The sequence below is a fragment of the Fringilla coelebs genome (assembly GCF_963513975.1).
Source record: "Fringilla coelebs genome assembly, chromosome: 21".
NCBI lineage: Eukaryota > Metazoa > Chordata > Aves > Passeriformes > Fringillidae > Fringilla > Fringilla coelebs.
The window spans coordinates 8,292,291-8,308,510 of NC_140047.1; the positions used below are offsets into that span (position 1 = coordinate 8,292,291).

The 16,220-nt window shown below is 54.6% G+C and overlaps 2 protein-coding genes across 4 annotated transcripts in view; one reads left to right on the forward strand and one right to left on the reverse strand.

Annotated features, from left to right (window-relative positions):
- TTF1 (transcription termination factor 1) overlaps positions 1-16,220 on the reverse strand; it is a 178,122-nt gene that overhangs the window by 99,846 nt on the left and 62,056 nt on the right. The gene's annotated exons all lie outside the window — the stretch shown is intronic.
- NTNG2 (netrin G2) overlaps positions 1-16,220 on the forward strand; it is a 47,799-nt gene that overhangs the window by 15,147 nt on the left and 16,432 nt on the right. For all 3 annotated transcript variants that reach the window (XM_084219831.1, XM_084219833.1, XM_084219832.1), the window contains exon 3: positions 6,429-7,072. In XM_084219831.1, the coding sequence (XP_084075957.1) occupies positions 6,429-7,072 (644 nt within the window). The remainder of the gene's footprint in view (positions 1-6,428; positions 7,073-16,220) is intronic.

The following is a 16,220-nucleotide window of genomic DNA, read 5'->3' on the forward strand; positions in this document are numbered from 1 at the left end:
ATCTTTGTGCTGAAGAAACTTTTTCCCCTCTAATAAAAATCTTCCTATAATGCACCAAGGATTTACAACCCCCCCACCCCAATTAAAAAAATACAAAATTTTGTTTTCCAAAACTCATCCAAGTTGATGAGACCTTGTCATTACTCTTATTAGGAGACTGTAATTAAAAACAAGCAGTCCCAGGGTGTTCTAGGTTTTGGCAGAGGCCTTGGCTTAAACACAATTCCATCAAGCAGAAGAGATCCCCAAAAGCAAAGGAAGTCCAGGACAGTTCTCAAGACACCATTAAACAAATCACACCAGGTATGAGCTGTGATTGAGCATCCTTGGCTGAGCACACAAACTCTCACTTCATCTACTCATTTTTCTTTGCTCAAATCTTGTTGGGCTTTTCCCCCTTTATTATTATTATTATTAATAATATTATTATTGTTGTTTTTCTTCACTGTGCAGCTAGTGGTTGCAATTGCTTTCCAGCTTCCCTTTGGCATAGAGATCTAAAAGCCGCAGTCTTAATTCTGTGCAGCTTTCACCATTCACAACAGATGTCTAGTTTGTTTAAAATATTCAACAGCCTAATGATTAATGAAGCAATTGCACCTACAAAAATACATAATTTTATGCTATGAAGCTTAAAAATGGTATTATCTGCTAGGAAAAAACCCCCAAAAAAACAAAAAAGGAACTTTTGCTCTCATTAAGAGCCCTAAAAACCATCTGGGCTTTGTAAACTGAGGCCTTTTGTTGTGGCTAGTTTTTCCCTTTCCCCCCTTCCCAGCAAGGTGGGGAGCAGCTTCTCTGCAGCATCCTGGATTCCTGTCATCCTGCTTTGTCAGACCAATATCTTGTTTCTTAAGAAATCCTCCTCAAGGAGCAAGTCTCTGCTGTCACCTTCAGCAAGTCCCTTTTGCAGCATTTCTGCCCAGAACTGACTCTGGGCACCAAGAGGGGGCAAACCCCAAGGGCTGGGTCAGCAGGCACCAGGGCTGGGACACAATTCCAGCTCCAGGACGGGGCTCCTGGGACATTCCTGAGTGCACCTGGAGTAGGGCAACCCCCAGTGCCACCCCAGGCTGGGGCTGAAGCACTGGGAGCAGCCCTACAGGGAGGATTCAGAGTCTGCAGAGGGTCTACAGGAGAGATGGGGAGGGCTCTTATTATGAATTGCAGTGTTAGGACAAGGAGAATGGATTTAAACTAAAAGAGAGGAGATTCAGATTAGCTGTAGGGAAGAAAACTTTTGTACAGAGTGTGATAAAATACTGGCATGGTAAAACCACGAAGGTGATGGATGTCTCATCTGTGGAAACATTCGAGGTCAGGCTGGATGGGGCTCTGAGCAGCCTGACCTAGCAGAAGATGTCCTTGCCCATGGCAGGGGGTTGGTCCAGCTGACCTTTAAAGGTCCCTTCCCACCCAAACCATTCCATGATTTGGCTCACAGAGGCACAACCCTACCATGATGCCATTTTTTAGAACACCGTGTCCTCAGCAAAGCTCTCACAGTTTGTCCCCTGGAGTTTTGCCCTTTTGGACTGAGCTGGGGCAAAGCAAGGCTGCAAAAACCCCAAAAAGGGCCCAGCCAGAAGAGCTGGAGAGCCTGAAATCTGCAATGTTTAGTTGCTGTGAGGACACTCACGACTGATTTAATAGCGTGAGACTCAAAGTGAACTGGTTTATTTTAAGCTCACTGAGACCAAGTTTGCCTGGCTAATGCATCCTGACTTTTAGATTGAAGACTTAAATATCTCGAGACTTTGGACAGATTCTTTGGAGGACACAAGGCTTGGAGGAGGAAACCAGATTCAAAAATAATACCTGGAATTGTTTCAATAGTGCTATATCTGATCTTCCCAGGACCAGGGGAGCAGCCAAAATGTGGCCATCTGTTTCCGCTCCCCCCTGCCCTCCTGGCTGACTCCAAACCTCCCCCCCAGCAGAAAAGGCATCGAGCATCCCACAGAGGAAGGACAACTCAATAAACCTAACCCCAAAAAGGAACACTTCATTTTAGCAGAGGAAGCTGTAGTGGTGTGACTCACTCGGTGGCTTTTGAGGCTCTCCCCCACCTTGTCACTTGCAGGTTATTTTTGTGTTTGCCCTGTTACAACCAGGCACCTCTCGAGCCATTTGCCTCCCCTCCCCAGAGCATCAGGGTGGTTCAGGAGAACTTTGGGGGTGCTGCCTGCTGAGCTGAGCACGTTCCCAGGCTGGGATACACGGGAGCCAGCAGGGATTGTGCACTCCATTCCCTGGGATGAGCATAGGGCAGGGTTTTCACTCCTCTGCTCCCTGCTCCTGACCTGTCAGGACCCTCCCAGGGTTCCTCCAGACAAGACATGAGGAGGGGGATCATGCTTGATCAGACTCAGCTGCTCCCCTCACTGCTCCAGGGAAATCTGTCCTGCCTCCCATTCTGGCCAGCCTTTTGTCTGGGTCACGTTCCCTTTCTGTGGTTTCATCACAGAGCCCTTTGTTCGTTTCATTTGGCCACTCCAAAGAAAGGTTTGGGAGATGGGAGCATCATCCACAGCCCTGGAGGTGGCCACTGTGGCCATGCTGGGCACAGCCCAAGGGGCAAATCCTCAGTGAAATTCATCCAAGGGGCAAATCCTCAGTGAGATTCATCCAAGGGGCAGATACCCAGTGAGATTCATCTCACACAGCCCAAGGGCTGTGCCTGCTGCACACAAGGACAGGAAGGCTCCTGGAAAGGGCTCCCTTGCCAGGACAGCTCTGAGACACAAACTCTGCTCACACAAAGCAGCAGGGCAGGTTTGTCAGGGAGTTTTCTGCTGCCATCCCAAGCCAATCCTGCACCTGCTGCACCCTCCTTCAGACAAGTGGCAGCAATGGACCTCTGGGATGGTCTTTTCAGGGCTGTCATATTAAGCCATCTGTATGGCCACATTGACAGGAGGACCATACTGCAACACAATATGTTGCCTCAGCACAGGAAGCACACTCAGAGCCCCCAGCTCTTCAGCTGAAGGGGATTTTTCTGCCTTTTCCCTCAGCCACCACTGTAGGGCTGAGCTGAGAGGCAGCTCCATCCCCCAGCAGGAAGCTGTGTCTCATTAGCAGAGGTAAACAATTCCTCTGAACGTGACGAGTCAGGAGAGCATATTAAATATGTCAATATCTCAGGGTTTTTTAATCCCTGCTCCAGACCATCTTGTTGTGGCAGGAGAGGGCCCCCCAGCGTGGCTCAGAGCCCCAGCACAGCCCAGCTGGCATCTCCCCCCACTTTGAGGGGGTTGTGGGGTGCCCTCACTTCTTAACCTCACCCACCCAAGCAAGCCTGAGCACTCCACTGATTTCCCTTGTTCAGTTATCACAGCTGCAAACAAAATAAATAAATAAATAATAAATAAATAAATAAAATAATCCAGCTATTTGCTTTTCAAACACCAACCCAAGCACTTGTTTGTGAGTGACCTCCCTGCTGCAGGGTGGGCTCAGCAGCTCCAGTCCCAGCCCTTCCTTCCAGCACACACAGAGGTGGCAAAAGCCACACGTGGCCCAAGCTGAGGCTGTGACAGGAGGAACAATCCCCAGCACAGCTTTTGCAGCTCTGCTGCCGGGCAGGGGTGTGTCAGAGCAAGACTGGGCTGCAAACAGATGAGTTCTGACCTGTTTTCTCATGTGCTGCTTTCCCTGGCAGCCTGGTGCCCACCAGCACAGACACAAGGTGTGCTGTGTCCCCAGGGCTGCCTCCCCTGCCCAGGAGCCTGGCTCTCACCTGCACATCAGCCCCTCCCTGCTTGTTCTTCCCCCGTGCTGACAGAGCAGCCTCCTGCCTCATTTACACTGTGCTGCTCACCTGCTGCTCCTGACACAGAGTTATTTGTGTCTCAGGACTTTCTCAGGGCTCCTGGGTGCTGTGTCCCTCAGTGACTTTGCAGACAGTTGCTTGCCTTCAGTGCACATCTCTGAGCTCTGAGGAGGCACCAGAGGTCTGTTTTGCAGACATGGGGTGGAGAAGCTCTGAGTAGTTTCCAAGATTTTTGGTTGCCTGGCTGGAGGTGGCAAAGCCCAGATTTTTCCAAAGCACGTTGTGTTACTCAGAGGTAACTCAGCCCTGCTTTGCACCTGAGAGCATCCTCTGGTGCCAGCCAGATCCCCTCCTCTGCTGTGCCCAGGTGTGCCCAGAGCACCCCAAAAGCAGCTCACAGCTCTCAGGCTCCAGCAGTTCCCCAGGTCAAAGCCAGCCATGGACACAGGAGCAGCCTCTTCCCACACCTGCAGCAGCCAGAGACACCCAGCCTGCTCAGGTCCAGCCCTGCAGCTCATGTTGTGGAGCCTCCAGGTAGCAGCATCAGCTCCCCACACCCTGGCACAGCCCTGGCACTGCAGGAGAGCCCCAAGGCCAGGCAGGAACACGCTGATCCCCACACAGAACCTCCCCAACCACGCACAGAGCGCCCACAAACCAAAGCACAGCGCCCAGCTCGGCCTTACCTGGAGAGCTGCTGTGCTCAGGAGAGCCAGACCTCACCTCCAGCAGGCTGCTCACCTCCAGCCAGCAGCTCTGAGCAGCTCCAGCTGCTTTATCACCTCCTCCTCCTCCTCTGCCAGGTGCCTCTGCCTTCCTGAGCAGGGTCCCACAGCAGCAGAGCCCGCTGTCATACCAATCCCTTTCCCTCCCCAACCCTTTGGATTTTGATTCTGAGAGGGAGGCAGAGTGACAGCAAAGAGATGCTTCATATGCAAAAAAACCCCCCAAACTGATTTGCAGTGTGTTGCAGAGTTTTTTGTGGTCTGTACCCAGCAGAACACAGCCCTGCACAATCCCCAAGGCAGGGCTGACCCAGGTGCTCACCCCTGGAGGCAGAGGCTGCAGGGCAGTGATGCTGGGCTCTGACAAACATAGGGGTGAGCAATAAATGCATGGGCACAGCTGCCCACCCCCAAAACCTCAACATGTGGTGTGTGACCTTGACACTGTGTCCTAGTGCAGCTCAGCATGAGGGGATGTGGAGGTTAAAGAGATCTTTTCTCTTTTTCCTGCAAAACACACCAGCCTGGCTGTGCACTGGCACCTGTGGGCCAAATGGGATGGCTGGATGCTCTCTCCCACTGCTCAGGCCTGGAGGCAGTGGACATTGTCACCTGGGTGGATGAGCCATCCTTCTCACCCTCTGGGCAGAAGCACAAATCTCTGCTCTCTCTGCTACAGCTCAGTTCTGTCCCAGCCTGGAGCTGGAGAAATTTGGTTTCCTCCTCTATCTGTGCTCAGAGGCACTGGGGGGACGGTGTGTCCCAGCCTTGTCAGGATCAGGAGCCATGAGAGGTGTGCTTGGAGGGTTTGAGCCATTCAGTCCCTCCCAGGCTGCAGGGATGAGCACAGCTTTCTGCAGGCTTGTAAATCAGCCAAGCTTAACCCAGCTTTCCCAGAGACCATCTCAGGGAAGGAGCTTTCTATGAAAATTGCCCCGTGCCAAATTGAAAAGCCCTTTCCCAAAGGGCCTTTCAGAGGAAACAGCTCAGCCGTTCGTAGAGCTGAGGCAAAGCTGCATCTTTCTGCCTTAAATTCCCTCAGAAGCAGCATCCTCCAGAGCCAGAGCCCCAGCACCCTCCAGCCCAGTTAAGCTTGACCCAAGCAGCCAGCCCAGGGCCCGTGTGCCCACGCTGCCCACGCCGTGCCCAGGCTTTGCTTTCCTCTCAGGTGACCTGTTGTGGTGTGATGTCGTGGTTTGCCTCGGGTGCCCCGGGTTTCTCCCTGAAGATTTCTTTCTCCAGGTGTGTCAATCATCCCTCCTTTCCATACCCTGAGCCCTGCTGAGCAGTGTCTGTCAATCCTGGCACTCCAGAAGGGCGTTGAGTGATTGGCAGAATTCACAGGATGCCCTCTGCCTCTGGAGGGACCTTGGGCCATCCAGGTGTCCTCTGTCCCTTGAGACCTCCTCTCCTGTACCTGGTTGGTGGTCCCCATGTTCCTTCCCTCCCCCTCTCCCTGGGTAAAAGGGTGAGCAAACCACACGGTTCAGGAGTTTTGGTGGAGCTGCTGTGGGTTCAGAGTCCTGTGGGCCAGAATAAAGCTCTGGATCCAAACCCTCCATCAGAACCCACTCCTTTCCTTCACCATCACCTTAAAGCTTCTCTGCCAGAGGTAACCCCGAGGAGCAGACCCTGTTTGGGGGAAAGGTCCATCCCACAGCCACCAGAGCTCCTGCACACCTGGACTTGTCTCCACGTGCCCAGGGCAGCACCCAGCCAGCCCAAAGGGTCTGTGGGGTGATACACCACACACCCAGCCAGCCAAGGGTGTCTCTGGGGTGAAACACCACACCCAGCCAGCCAAGGGTGTCTGTGGAGTGAAACACCGCAGTGCCACTATTTGGTCAAGCAGCAAGGGCCAGACAAGCTCAGGCCCGTCCCACCCGGCTGTATCGGTGATATTCCAACAGTGACCGTTGTTGTTCCAGGAGAACCCGTACCTGTGCAGCGACGAGTGCGACGCCTCCAACCCCGACCTGGCGCACCCGCCCAGGCTGATGTTCGACAGCGAGGACGAGGGCCTGGCCACCTACTGGCAGAGCGTGACGTGGCGCCGGTACCCGGAGCCGCTGCTGGCCAACATCACCCTGTCCTGGAACAAGAGCATCGAGCTCACCGACGACATCGTCATCACCTTCGAGTACGGGCGCCCCACCATCATGATGCTGGAGAAGTCTCTGGACAACGGGAGGACTTGGCACCCGTACCAGTACTATGCGGACGACTGCATGGAGGCCTTCAGCATGCCAGCACGGAGGGTCCGGGACCTCTCCACCACCAGTGCCAACAGGGTCCTGTGCACCGAGGAGTATTCCCGCTGGGCGGGCTCCAAGAAGGAGAAGACGGTGCGGTTCGAGGTGCGGGACCGCTTCGCCATCTTCGCCGGCCCCGACCTCAAGAACATGGACAACCTGTACACGCGGCTGGAGAGCGCCAAAGGCCTCAAGGACTTCTTCACCGTCACCGACCTGCGCATGAGGCTGCTCAGGCCCGCCCTGGGCGGCACCTACGTGCAGAGGGAGAACTTGTACAAGTACTTCTACGCCGTCTCCAACATCGAGGTCACCGGCAGGTAAGGGCGGCTGGGTTTCTCTGGTGGGATCCTTGCTGGAAAACCGAGCCATCAGCGTTTCTGTCGACAGAGAGAGCCATTTCTCCCTCTGACACCCCTTCCTCCCAGGCAGGGTGGCAGATGTGTCCTTGCAGGGAACGGCAGGGGCACCTCCAAGGCTGTGTCCTCCTGCAGCTGGTGCTGGGGGAGCTGGGACGTGGCTTGGATGGACTCTCAGTTCCCTCCAATCCCCTCCAATCCCCTGTCCCAGCTGTGCAAACACAGCCAGCCTTTGCCCAGATGTCTCAGGGGTGATGCTGGTGGATGTGGGGACTGGAATGAGGCTCACCCCACCAAACTCCAGCTCCCTGCCAGTACGAGCAGGGTGGGTCATCCCCAGTCAGTCCTGCACATCCTGAGCAGCCCCAGCCCTGGCAGATGAAGTTTGGGGTAAGGGTGAACCCCCTGACACATCTGGGGCAGAGGAAGCAGGAGGGGGTTTGTTTCTCCTGGGTTTTGTTTTTCATTTCTCTATACGATGCCATATGTTACGTTATGACATCAGCTGAAAAAGCAAAGTAAGGTGGAAAAGTGCCGAGATGGCTGATTTCCCATCCAGCTTGTGAGAGACTTACAGGAGAGAGGGGAAAAATCTCCCCATCACCCACCCCATGCTAACAAGCATCACCACAGCGACAGAGGAGCCGTTTGTATCAGTTCCAAACAGTTTGCTTCTGAGACTTGCAAGTAGAAATGTTTGCAGGTGCCACCGAGGCTGGCTTTGAACAGGCTCCAAGGGGAAGGAAGCTGCAGTGAGGAGTGGGAGAGCCCTTTCCACCCGCCAGGGCAGGCAGGAGGCAGCGGTGAGGGTCTCTCTCATGGTGTGGTGCCTGTCTGGGATGAGCATCTGTGACTCCCAGCTGGGTTGGGGGCATTTTGGGGTGCCCACCGTGGGGATTGCTCAGGGAGGAGCACTGGGGTCTCAGGCTTGTGGGCAGAGGAGTGGGAGAGCACCTCCACATGTGTGTGTAAATTAGGACTCAATGTTCAATGTCAGTACTTGTGCAATGAGCTTTGGCTTCCAAGATCAGCAGAGATAACCAAGGACTTGTTACTGCTCCCACAGCAGCCTGGGGATGCTTGATGCTTCAGAGAGTTAAAATACCCTTGGTGTCCCGTGAGCACCTTCCTCCTCTGAGCCATTTACCTTTCCTGCCTGCCTTGGGCAGGATTTGTTGCTCCAGTACTTTGGCCTTGAGGCCATGCTGGTGGGATTGTCCCCAAACCAGCACCTTGCTCTCAGTTGTCCTCCCCCCTCCTCAGCCCCCCATCACCTTTTTAATTCACTGACCAAATTTAATACCATTTAATAATAACAGAGGTTGGTTCAAGACAGAAAATCCCTAAAAACTCTGCAAAGAGGCAGCTAGGGAAAGGGAGGAGAAACCCTTTCAAACACACCCAGGGCTGGAGCAGTCACAACCTCTACGAGACATCCAAAATTCCACATCCCCCCCGAGGGCCGCTGGGGGCGGGGATGGCCGGGCTGCCAGCGCCCCGTGCGAGCTGCAATGCTGCTTTTTAGCCGGGGCCAAGACGAGACAGGTCGGGGTTTGTTGGCCGATGCCCGCCGGCCGCTCCCGGCGCTGGCGCGGTGCCGCCGTGGCCGCCTGCCCGCGGCTGCTGCAGCGCAGCGGCTCCGGCTCCGCTCCTGGCTCCGCTCCCCAAAAACTGCCCGACCGCATCCTCCTGGGCACACCCTGAGCAAATCCTGCACGGCCGCCGCGAGGAGAGGGATTTTCCTTGCCTGGGAGCAGGGAAAACTCCGAAATCTGCTTTTGTCAGCCCGAACTCCCGAGTTCTGAGCTACAGTAAGATGCTGCTTTGCGCTGCTCCAGCTTGCTGGGCTGGCTCCCAGGAGAGAGGGGCGCTCATCCTGGACTGGGAAGAGGTCAGTCCTGTCCTCTGCTGACTTTTCCAGCCCCCGTGGGTGCAGGGCAGGGAAGGTGAGCAGCTGGGGAGCTGTGGATAAGTGGTGTATAAGATGGAGAAGCTCCCTGTGAATTAACTCTGCTCCTGTGATTATTCCAGTCCCAGCAAGCAGGTTTTTGCACTGAAAAGCAATCTAATTCCAGCTGTAAGCAAAGCCAGTTACAGTGCAGGGACTAAAACCAAATTAAATCTAGTGTATGGCTCAACAAGGGATGGGTTATTGAGAGGAAGAGAGGAGAAATCAATGTGAGCCTGACAGGAGCACTGTGCAGGGAAGGGGGGAGGCAGGGTGGGCAGGGATGGGGATGGACACACACTGCCTCTTCCAGGACACGGTGGAGGAACAGCCAGAAAGTGCCTAGATAAAACTGGGGTGGTGTTAGGGATCCACTACAGGGGGCATGGGAACAGGAGGGAAGGTGATTGTGAAAAAATGAGGGGTCAAGAGCAAAACACAGCCAGAAAATTCCAGCTGGGGAGCAGAGTGAGCAGCCAAAGAGGCTGAAGGAGCTGTGCCTGGCCACAGTGTGGGGCAGTGTGTGCCCTCAGTGCCTGGCATTGCCTGTGTCCCTGTACCACACTGGAATTTTGGCAGTGCCCTCAGAGTGGTGAGGCACTTGGCAGCTCATTTCCAGCTGCAGTTCATGGTCAAGGGAAGAAAAACCACTTTGCCCTCAGAGCAGATGATGAGCCAGGTGGTTTCTTGTGCTGCAGCCTCACCTGGTGGGTTCAGAGCTTTCTGTGAAACCCTCAGTCCATGTGCTCCTGGCCCCCATCCTTCATGCCCCATCTTCACACCAAGGAAAACCCCTCACCACCATCTCCCAGAGCTTTTGGGAAAAGCAGGAAGAGAACAAAGGACATGGGGGCAAGGGGAAAGAGTTTTCTAAAGAGTTTTTTGCCTTCTCTAGTCCTGTAGGCCAGAGGATCTGGTGAATCCTGGGGGTCACTGCTTCATTCCTGGCATTGGGACAGTGGGCTGCTCCCTCAGGATCTCCTCTGCATCTCCTCCTCCCACAGGTCCATCTCCCTGTTCATGACTGACAGTTTATTTTTACTCTCTTTCTTCTCGATATCTTTTTCTTTCCTTATTTCCCCCCCCCCTTACTTCTCCCATCCTGTCCCTATTGATCTGCAGAGTAACTGGAGATGCAGAAGAGTCAGGACAGGAATAGACACAAGCAAGCCCTTGGTCTGTGTGCTGTGTGTGTGCCAGGCAGGCTGGGGAAGGCAAGTGGAAGGACTTTTCCCCACAGATCTCTCTATTCACTGCTTGATTTTCTCCTCGGTGCAGCAGCGAGCTCAGGCACGGGTGAATGAGCTTTCCCTGGCTGGCAGGGCTGTGGTGAGAGCCCCTGGTTCTGCTTCCATGGCGCTCTGGGTCTCTCTGGAGTCGTTTCCCCCCCTTCAGAGCGTCAGTCAGTGCCGGGCTCAGCAGGGCACGCTCCATCACGGAGACATTAATAAGCTGTAATTGGAGTTAATGTGCCATGGCCAGGACATGTGGATCCAGTTAGGAGAAATCAGATTGAGCAGAAGTGAATCAATTTTAGGCTGGTTATTAGGATTTCTCCCCTCTGTCCTGCCCTGCCCCACTGTCTGTCTGTCTGCCTGTCCATCCTGCTGGTGATGAGCAGTCCCTGCAGGAAGGCAGGAGGAGGGAGCACCCCTCATCACTGAGCAGCTCCAGGGAGCAGAGCCTCCTCTCAGGCTCTGCTCAGGCCAAAGAGGCACCAACAAGATGGGGTTTCTAGTTTTGAAGTGGCATTTCCTTTCCTCACTTCACCAATTGCTTTTCTTAGGCTTTCCTTGGCCTTCCTTGCCTGCTGCTTTGGTCACACCAAAAAATTGAAGGGAAAGGCCTTTTGTGCTCCCCTGCTTCTTTCCCTGGTGTGTTCTCAGCGCATTCTCATGCGTGGATGCCCTCCAGGAGGATTTTCTCTCCGCATGGCTTGGAGAGTTTGTGCTGGTGGAGCAGAAGAGCTTTGGCCAGGCTGTTATCCTGGTGCCAACAGCCAGGATCAGGCACTCCAAACCTGGAGGACCAAGGCCACCCCCAAAAGCACCTCCTGCAATAAAAGGAGCTGGAAGTGGTCAGTGGTACCCACATGCAGGGGGTGTATTTTTCTGCATTGGTGGTGAGTTTTGAGATGTGGAGGTGATTGATGCTGCATTGCTGCTAAAGATGAATGAATTCCTGGTCACTGCCTCCCTCTCTCAATGAAGGCAGCTCAGTGCACTTCCCCTGTGGCAGCAGCTCAGCTCTAACCAGGGGTGCCAGCACAAAGCACATCCTGGCTGCCCCTGAGCTGCTTTGCCCTGGCTGGACATTCCTTCTTCTGGCTCTGTTGTGGGAGACCTTCCAGCTGATCTTGACTTCTCCAGCGAAGCTGTCTTTAAATTGGAGAAAAGGCTTGGTCTGTGGAAGAGTCTCTTTGTTGAGGGTCTCAGATTTTGTGTGGTGGCTGGTGAACATCTCTCCCTGAGGAGCAGGGTGGGACCTGCACCAAAGGGGAACAGGCAGGACCTGGGGTGAATGATCTGTGAGAGCAGGGGCTTCCCCAGCTGAGCTTGCTCGATCCCAGTTCTGGGTATCAGTCCAAAATAGCCACAGGCTCACCCAAACATCCCCCAAGAACAAGCCCAACCACCCCTGCAGCCCTCAGCCAGCTGCTGCCCACACTTGGCAGCTTTGGGATGACCACAGAAACCAGGGCAAGCACTGCCTGTGCCCGTCCCTGCTCCTTCCCCTGCAGCTCCTGGCAGACAGAACTCGGGTCCCAGGAGGCAGCAGCAGCATCCTCGTGTCAAGGACAGCCAGGTCTGTGCCAGCAGTGTTCCTCAGCCCGTCCTCGCCTCCATGCTGGGCAGCCCCAGAGCTGGATGGCTGAGCTTCCCTGGCGCTCCTCCAGGCTGGAATTAGCTAGAGTTCCAGCAAAACCTCACTCTTGGCCATATAGTTAAATTAAGTTAATGTGCAGCAACTGTTTGCTGGAGTCCTGCAAAGGTTTTGAGCCCCACTGCAGCAAGGTGGGGAGGAAGCTCTGAGAGGGAGGGAGGGAGGGAGGGAGAAACCCCGAGAGCTCCTCCCTCCCCTCCCCCAGACTGCTGACACTTTGTCGATAGCCAGAGACAGATGCCCCAGGTCCTATTACCTGCTCCTGGCTTGGGCTTGTGAAGGGTTTTATTCCCCCTCCGATTCTGTTGCCGAGCTGTGTCCGGCCCTGAGCGGATAATAGAATTTCATCGATAGACTGAGAAGGTGATGTATGTTAAAGCACTTAATATAAAGAGACTTCACCAGGAGCCCAAATTCAATTTGGCCAATGAACTCAATTGCAAGCATTATTGCATTCCAGGAGAAAAACCAAGAGCATTTATACACATTACTCTGCAAATATTTATGTCCACATAAACATGTGATGTCCTCTTCACCCTTCCTCCCTTCTGCTGGCCGACCCCCTAATGGGAAAGTTGGGTTTTGTGTTTGCTTTTTAAGACAGCTTTGAATATAAATAATGTTCCACCAGTCAGCAGGATCTTGACAGCTGGTGAGTGTCAACTTATTTAAAATAAATAGCCTCTCGGATGGGAGCAGCCAGCCAGCGTGCTCTCCACTTTGGCATCTTTTAAATTGTCTCATCTTTGTAACCCAAACCTCAAATCATTTCGGAGGGCAGCGAGGAGGGTTCCTTCCTGCTGGGAGGACTCACCCATCCCTACCACACAACCAAAAGTAAAAACCCACAAGGAAAACAACCTGCTCTCAACCCCCTGACCTAACTCAGGGGTTTTTTCAGTTCTTTGGCTCTGCACAAAGTAGTGAAAGCCAGAATCTTCTCACCCTGGTTCAAGCTGAAAAAACCAACATGTTAAAATAGCTTTTCCTCTCCTTCAGCCCCTGGATCATGGGCTCAGGGAAGCTCCCTGGGGTGAGCCACCATTGCCTTCTTCATCCCTTGAGCTCTGCTCCAGGACTGGCAACAGCAAACCCCTGCCAGAGCGATCTCCCAGCAAGGCAAATCCTGATATAACTGCTCTCCACAAAGGGACTGTGCTTCTTCCATGGCCCAGCCATTAGAAGCTATTTTTACCTGCTTCCACACGCACAGATGGGCCAGAAACAATCCAAGCTCAGCACCCGTTATGCTTTGCCCAAAAGATTTGCTCCCTGCTTTTGCTGAGCTGCCAAAAGAGTTGCAGAAGAGCAGGTAGAGGTGGGTAAGTGATGGCCGGGCAGCTGCGAGCAGGAGCAGCGCTGGCGATGACAATAGAGAGATGGAGAAGAGTTATTCATGTTTCCCCGAGAGCCCAGATCAGTTGAAACATCCTTTTCCTCGGGGACGGCGAGGAAAGAGCTCCCTTCAAACACATCGTCCCGTGAGACTCATTAAAGGCTCATCAATTACAGTGAGAGCAAACAATTCAGGGGAAAGCAGCTCTGAGCAGCCTTCCTCCGGCCCGCAGTCATTAGCGGCTCTCCGAGCTGCCTCTCCCCAGCAGAAGGGGAGCAGGGGGGCAAAGCCAGGCCCGGGGTAGGGAAAAGCAGGGGTGTGATGGTTTGGAACCCAGCAGGATGGGACCTGCAGTCTCCAGAGCATCCCTCTGGCCGGGCAGAGCATCCTGGTGGAGAGCAGTGCGCAGGCTGGGCTGGAGGGTGGTGGCCTTTTGCTGCTCCGTGTCTGGGGTTTTTAAAGAGCTCAGGGCAGTCAGTGCTGTCTCATGGGAGCTGGGCAAGAGGCACAAGGAGATGGAGCAGCTCTCTAGGGTCCCTGCATTAGGTCTGAGGGGGTACCAGCACCCCAAGGCCACCCCATTCCTGCAGGAAGGCAGAGGGATGAGGAGATGCTCTTTGCCTTTCTCTGCCTCACTTCCCTGCTCTGCAAGGGGGGTTGAGGACAGAAAAGGGGTTTTAAAACAAGTAAGAATCTTTGGAAGGAAAACAAAGGGCTGGGATGGCTTTTTAAAATTACTTCAAAAGTCATTATTAATGAAAGCTCGGGGAAAGGGGCTCTTCTGCCACTCCCAGCACAGAGGGAGGTTTGCTGCAGGTTTGCTGCACTCACCCCCTTCCTGTGTGCGGGCATCTCCTCCCCTCACACGTGGGCTTGGCACCAGACACCTCTCCAGCAGCTCACTGCTGTGACCTCCAGGATGCTGACATGGAGAATTGCAGAAAAGTGTTCTTTATGGCTAAAAAAAAAAAAATCAACAAAGAAAAAAAAGAAAAGAAGAAAGGAAAAAAAGGGCACTTTCCTGTAAACTTTCCTTGGCGGTCCAAGCTCCGTGATGTTCCCTGGTGGAGGCATTGGCAGCATCAGAACCACACTGCACCACTCTGAGGAGAGCTGGATGACCTGCACTAAAATAAACTCACAAATACCCCTTTGTGCAGGCTGTGACATCCTGGGGCACACATTGCCCCCACCACTCCTGCTGGGAGCGGGGTGAGCCGCTGTTTGTTGCCTGCCAAGCGCAGGGCTGTGACCTCCTGCCAGCCTGGGGCAGCATGGGTGTCCCTGGTGCCCCAGGGTGCTGTGGGTCCTGCTGACCCCACACAGGCTCTGAATGCACTGCCAGCACAGCCAGAGAGGAGAAACACTCCCAGCTCCCCTGCTCTCCTCCAGAGCCAGAGAGACCATATTGCAACCAGCACTTTGCTGGAGCGGCCCCGGGGCTGGAGCAGGGCCACGGCTCCCTTCTGCAGGACACAGAGCAGGTGTCTGCCCCGCTGCTGATTTTTAAGCCTCATTGCTAAGCAGCTCCTAACCTTTCCCTTCATCCTCTCCTTCCTGCCGTGGCTGGGCGCCGAGGAGGATGAGCAGAGTGAGCAGGAGGAGCAGCTCCCACCCAGGGGACTGGGCTAATGCCATTTACTCCAGCCTCCACCAGCTGAGTCTTGGCTGGGGAAAGGCAGGCACAGACCATCGTCCTTGGGCTGTGGGCCCAGAGGAGGAGGCACAGGAGCCTGGGGAAGGGGTTGAAGCTGATCCACTGAGCCCGAGCTGCAGGATGCAGAAATCTTTGCTGGCTGAGGGTGCCGGGCTGTTCACCATTAAATAATGCAGCCTGATTGACTGGGCTGAAAAGTGCTGTGCTGTGGGGTCAGCCTGCTGGGGTTACAGCTCCCTGCTTAGATTGATGATCCTCAAAGGTCGAATTCAGAAAGCAATTCCCCGGTAAAATTGATCCTTCAGAAAACAAAACTTTTGCACAGTGGCAAAGGGTCTGGCAGTGAGAAAAATCAGTGACCCAGGCACAGGCAGGCAAGGTGAACGCTGCCTCTGCTTCCTCTTCTCCTTGATTGTGAGTTCTCCTCGATTCTCCTTGTTTACACCAATTAGGAAGTGAGGGTCTCCTCTGGGAAGGTGAGGGTCACACCTGGCAGGGGGACACCCATGGGCTCCCTCTCTGTCCCATCCCACGGGGCAGGAGGAGCTGGTGCTGGGCCCCCAGCCCTCCCCAGCAGCAAGTGAGCAGGGTGTGGGGAGGAGCAGACCCCCCGGACCCTCCTGCACCCTCCTGTGCCTCAGCAAGGCCGGGTCTCACTGTGCAGAGGAGGATTTGTAGCTGGAGCCAAATTAATGGTGACGGGCTCTCACCCTCCTGCATCGGGAGCCAGAAGCAGCCCAAAGTGTCTGCTTGGCTCCTGCCAGGAGTGAGGATGTGCCACACGTGGAGGGGTGGGTTGAGGCTGCCTCAGGCCACCTCGGGGACTGGCTGCTGTCCCTGCTGTGACTGGTCTGTGACTCACGGGGTCAAACACTGGAGCCAAGCACCCTCCTGCAGCTCATCCCAAACTTCAGGGACCACAAGGGCTGGGACAGTCCTTTCCATCCTTGTACCCACTCCCCTGGGGCTCCTCACCCCCCAGGGATGCTGAGGCTGTGCCCTGGAGCTGCCCCATCCCCGCAGCCCATCAGAGCAGGAGGGAGGGGAGCTGCAGCTCCCAGAGCAGCAGCGGGGAGGCTCTGACCTGCTTTAACCTGCTTTACCACACTATCCTTGCCTGCTCTGCTCTGCCTGCTCGTTCTGAAGCGAGAGAAGGAGGCCAGGCTGTGTGGACACTGAATAATTCAGAGCCAGGCTCCGCAGCACCCCGGGGCTGGGCAGCGCCTGAGCCACAGGGCTGGCACAGCTCAGCCCAAACCCTTCCTCCCCCGGGCCAGAGGGGACC